At 37.8% G+C, this 5,462-nt stretch overlaps 1 protein-coding gene across 1 annotated transcript; it reads left to right on the top strand.

Annotated features, from left to right (window-relative positions):
* The first annotated feature begins 3,701 nt into the window (after positions 1-3,701).
* On the top strand, positions 3,702-5,198 carry LOC110758076 (Cysteine/Histidine-rich C1 domain family protein). The gene is made up of 2 exons (XM_021959867.2): positions 3,702-4,132; positions 4,474-5,198. Exons 1-2 carry the CDS (start codon positions 3,763-3,765, stop codon positions 4,971-4,973), a joined length of 870 nt encoding a protein of 289 aa, XP_021815559.1. The 5' UTR covers positions 3,702-3,762; the 3' UTR covers positions 4,974-5,198.
* The last annotated feature ends 264 nt before the right edge of the window (positions 5,199-5,462 follow it).

Here is a 5,462-nt window from a genome sequence, read left to right as displayed (position 1 = left end):
AATTTAGAGACAATGAAACAAGCACTAGGGGTTCAACTGCACCATGACAATCCAATTTCAAACTACAAGTTAACAATCATCCAAGTTGATTAATTCAATTTATGGAGTTCGTTCTTTCTTATATATGATTATCCATATGGTGTTTGGTTTTAATCAAGTACTCAGAAACACAATTTAGCTATGGTGTTTAGTCTAAATTATAAATCTAAATCCATTAAGCTTGAGAAGAACACTAAGAAACTAAGTAAACATTTAAACATGGTGTTTGTCCTAAATGCATACCCACTCATTCATTAATCAGTTCAAGAGTCATATGGTGTTTATGTAAACTTGAACAAGATAACCAACATGCAGGTGTTAATAGTGGCCAGCTATTTAAACATGCATAAAGATTCAACTAAGAACAAGTGAATGAGACCAAAAAATTAGAAGTAATCAACAAAGAGTAACATTAACTTGAAAACATGAAACTGTTTTGTCATGCTACATTGAAACCCTAGCTATGGTAATTAGTTACACCATATTAATGGAAAATACATTTGAATCATAATAAACATGGTGAGGGTAAGAAAAACCCGTGAAGAACGAATTATGTTGTTGAAGAGCTTCTCACAGCTTCCACCATGTATGCTGCAGCTAGAGATGCAAAGTGGTGTAGATGGTGTGGATTGTATGGATTGTGTTTGGGAAATGATGGGAAGGTGGAGGATGGAGTGATCTGTGGGAGAAGTGTATGAGGCTGTGGTTGATGAATGTTTGAGGGAGAATGTGAGAGTAGTGCTGGGATAGGTGAACTTCTGGGAAATGGAAGAGAGGGAGTGTCAATCCTAGGATGTGATTCATGAAAGTGTTTGGAATGGAAGTGGTATTTATAGGGAGAAAGATAGGGGACATCTGATTTGAATATGAATTCTACCTACAGCACTTGCAATTGAAAATCAGTTTCTTGGTTGCTGCACTTCACCAACAAATCCCACCAAAAACAATATAGCTCATGCATAGCTCATCATGACCAAGCAACAATTAGGTCATGCTTAGGTCAGAATGATGAACAACTTCTTGGGCTCAGGAATTGGGTTCCTCTTAATCAAATGACGACTTTGAGTCCACCATCTTCAAGTTCAGAATGTCTTCTTTCCAACCACATGTAATTTAGCCCAATACAAGCTCGGATGAAGAAGATAAATCCAAAACGAATTTTTAACTCAGTCTCCAGTTTTTGCACGTTTTTGCACCATTTTGCTTCAAATGCCTCAAGTGGTACCTAGAGCTCAATGAACTGAATGACAAACACAAAATAGATTAAAAGCACAAGTTTTACTTAAAAACATAACCAAACAATAGGGTAGAGTGCTACAAAATGATACATAATTATGCATTGATCACTTCCAAATAGGAATTATTCTTTGAGAAACCCTAGATGGCTAGAGCCCTATAAATACATGGTCACATTCAACACATGAGGTAATCCTAAACCTAGTTCTAAAACCCGAGAGAAACACCTCTCTCTCTCTCTCTCTCTCTCTCTCTCTCTCCCTCTCTCTCTCTCGCCGCCCCTCTCTCCCTCTCTGCTCACACGACTAAGTGCCACCACACATGGCTGCGGCCACCCGGCTCTCCCTGTGAGAGAATTCTACGTCCAGTTTAGCTATTGCTGTGTCTTTCCTCAAATATCCAACTGACCTAACTTAGGCATCGGAGGGCCTTTGGCCAATACCCCTTGGGTGTGGTCTTTTACTCCTATTTGTTTTGCAAGAATCGGGGAAGAGAGAGAAGAAAGCTCAAAGGGTGAAGAATCTACACGCGAATATTCTCCCATGAGAAATTTGCACAAATAGGTAACCTGGTTACATGGCGTAGTAAGAAGCAACCTGTGTACAGGGATATGGCTCAAGGAATTTGTGAACTTCTTTGGCTATGTATATTGCTTACATAGATTGGTTTTGAGCCACAAGGTGCTATGCAACTTTACTGTGATAATTAGGCTGCTCGATAAATAGAAAATAATCCTATTCAACTCAATCGAATAAAGCAGGTGGAGATGGATCGACATTTTATTAATTCAGAAAGATAGTTGGCAGATATGTTGACATATGCAGTATTAGAAAAAGTTTTTCATGACTCACTCGACAAGTTGGGCATAGGAGATATCTACGCACCAACTTGAGGGGGAGTGTAGGCGTGAGTCAACTCTCCTAGTATGGTTAGGAGATAATTTTGGTAAATATTGTACAATTAGGATTTCTTGTGATTATTAGGATTTCTTGCTTATTAAGTCAACTTTGTATTCCTATATATATTGATCTTCTAAAAGAGATTAATACACATTGAAATTATCCCAAACCCTAGTATCTATTTTATCTTGATTAAGCTTCAATAATTCTGTTCTTTTTCCGTGGATAAGGATCAAACAACTCAGATCTGATTGGAGAATTGGCAACCTCTTAAAATGGTCACTGTATCGTGTAATATACTGGCGATCAAAAGTAGTGTTAATAAAAGTAGAGATATATGGCTAAACATCTTATTAAAGAGAGACACGTAGGGAGGGAATATCATGTTTTTCTTCATATGTAGTTTCGTTTGTGTATTTCTTGGTGTAAAGGGGATAGAAAGCGAGTACAATCAAAGCGAATCACTTTCTAAATACAAACTAATAATTAGGCATCACTGACTGACTCCATGAAGAAATTGAGAAAAAGGCATCCTTTTTAATATTTGTCGTAAGATGCTCTACAACTCAACAAAGAAAATAAGAGATGGGACTAAAAGAAAATTAAAATTTTGAGTGCCCATCTCCATCCTTGATGAATCTGAGAAAACTTAATTCAAATTAGGAAGCAAAATTTTCTTCGATTGCACTTTTATATCGAATATTTCAACTCTCTTTGGATCATATCACATTTATATAGTTGTTTGGGACAAGAAAGTCGAAGAACCTGTGGGAAAAGTTTCTTACTTATCACATGCAATTGCCCACGACTAAAGTTTACAGAGACACCTTGACTTTGGTGCGACGGTATCTTCTTTTTCGCTACAGAAATACTTTGGTTTAATATCGTGTTTTGGACCCTAAACCTAATAAACTTTACTTATTTTCCTTTTGTTGGTGACTTTGAATGGAACCTGAACTATACATGCAACTTTTTGTTTAATTGGTGTCCTTGAATGTGCACAACTTTTGTTTACTATCGTGGCCATCGAGGCTGCCTTCAGAAAGGAGCACCATATCTCTATCATTATGAATATAATTACTCACATGATCACTATTTAATTCATACTTATTGCCTAATCTTTCCCTCCATGAAATCTAAAACTTTGTCTTATAAGGAGTTGGTTGCTACTACTCTTATTACAAATTTGTTTTGAGATTGTAACAAGAACCCAAATTATAGTAGCACAACTCCTTAATTATAAGCCCATGTTAGGTCTCTTAATTTTCTAATGTGGGACATTTCCTCACATTCTCACACGCCACCTCTCGTGATGAAATTTAATACTTAACACATGGACAACACATATATATTGGGTGACGTATGTGGGGCCTCATCTCTTTCTTTTGTTCAGTAATTTTGTTTAATTGTCCATGGAAACTGTAATGATCCAATGATTATCAGATGCAACTTATTCAACGTGTCTCAGTGGCATCTTCTTTCTACATTGTTCCCCAAACAGTGTCAACTTTTTCAGCATAAATTCTCCTTCTGGTTTGCAATATTTCCCACCACCAAACAAGAGAATAAGAGCAGAGTGGGGAGAAAAATGAAAAAAACCATGGTAAGCAATAAACCCTTGAGGAAGACAAGAACTTTTCTCCTTAAGAGGTCAGAATCAATGCAGCAACCCACAGAATTTGTCCCCAGAAAGTCTCCTGTGGTAGAATTCTCCACCTCTCCTCAACTGATATTTGGGGAGGAGATGCTTCACTTCGGTCACCCACAGCATCCTCTGTCCCAAGTGAACCTACCTGACCTTTTCACCTGTGCTGGCTGCAAAGAGTATGGTGCAGGCAAGAGGTTCGTCTGCCAGCAATGTGACTTTCAGCTACATGATTTTTGTGCCTTGGCTCCTCCTGCTCTAAAGAGCCACCCCTTTCACTTCCAACACCAACTTGTTTTGTATTCTAAATCAGGTGAATTCTCTTTTTCACACTTACATGTGGCATGCATATCAAAGTTATTTCATCATCAAGCTTTCCAAGTTCATTTTGAAACAAATCCAAGCTAGCCAGCTAGTTATACATACATAGGCATAAATGTTCTCTTACTAAGTCTATACATATATTTTAGTAGACTGTGAATCTGAACCATTGATTAGACCTGAATATGAGGTTCATATATCCACAAGCAACATTTAAGCATATGTCTAGCAAGAGAACATTACTTTGTACATACGTATATGCATTTCCTTTTATATGTATTTATACCTCTGATGATGACTGAAATATTAATTTCTTGGAAATTATGAAATTAGTCAAAGGAGGAATTGCACAATCGAAGTGTGATGTTTGCCACAAGCCCGCCAAAGGCTATGCTTTCAGATGCAGCACATGTAGCTTCCAGATGCATCCTTGCTGTGCTATGCTGTCTTCAGAAATCAACTTGCAAACCCATCCTCATACCCTCAGGCTTTTGCCAGCAACGTCATCATCAAACGGCGACCCTAATAGTAGCAGTAGTTTTGTTTGTGGAGAATGCAGAAGGAAGAGGTCAGGGAGAGTGTACCACTGCACCGTCTGCAATTACCATGTTCATGCAGTTTGTGCTAAGGACATGATCAATGGGCTTCAGGACAACGGCCACAAGGGCCGAGAAAAGCCGAGTATGTTCGGGACTGCTGCTCGCCTTGCATCCCAAGTCGTCATTGAATTCATCGGCGGCCTAATTGAGGGGCTTGGGGAAGGCGTTGCTGAAGTCTTTGTTGAAAATATTGCCAGATCAGGAAGAGCCAATGGCAGATCCAACAACAACTGAGTGGAACTACATGCTTCAGTTCACCACCCTATAATATTATAATGAAGCATGGCATGCACAATAATACTGATGAAGCCTATATGTTTATTATGATTGATTAATATCACTGTAAACAGCTGATGGGCTTGGATATATATATATATATATAGGACAAGAAGTGGGAGTGCCGAATATTTGCTTTTTATGTAAATTATGATGATATATATATATGCTTAATTAATTTAATTATGTTGTCTCATTATATAGATCTACACATGTAGCTAGGTACGTATTTTTTTTGTCTATACCAGAATAAGCAATTTCATTAACTGATAGAGACGATACATCCAAGTAGAATTCAGGATAGAAGTTAGGCATGGTGGCTCACTTCCAGCCAATGCATATTTTATTTTTATCAACACAACAAATCAGTAAGATAAATGTTTTCCCAATATGTTTCCATTTCCTTAGCCAGATACGGATTAGGGTGGGACATGGTCTGAATTAGAT

The sequence above is a fragment of the Prunus avium genome, chromosome 5, assembly GCF_965620075.1.
Source record: "Prunus avium chromosome 5, drPruAviu1.hap1.1, whole genome shotgun sequence".
In the NCBI taxonomy this organism is placed as follows: Eukaryota; Viridiplantae; Streptophyta; class Magnoliopsida; order Rosales; family Rosaceae; genus Prunus; species Prunus avium.
This window is presented reverse-complemented; position numbering and strand designations above follow the sequence as displayed.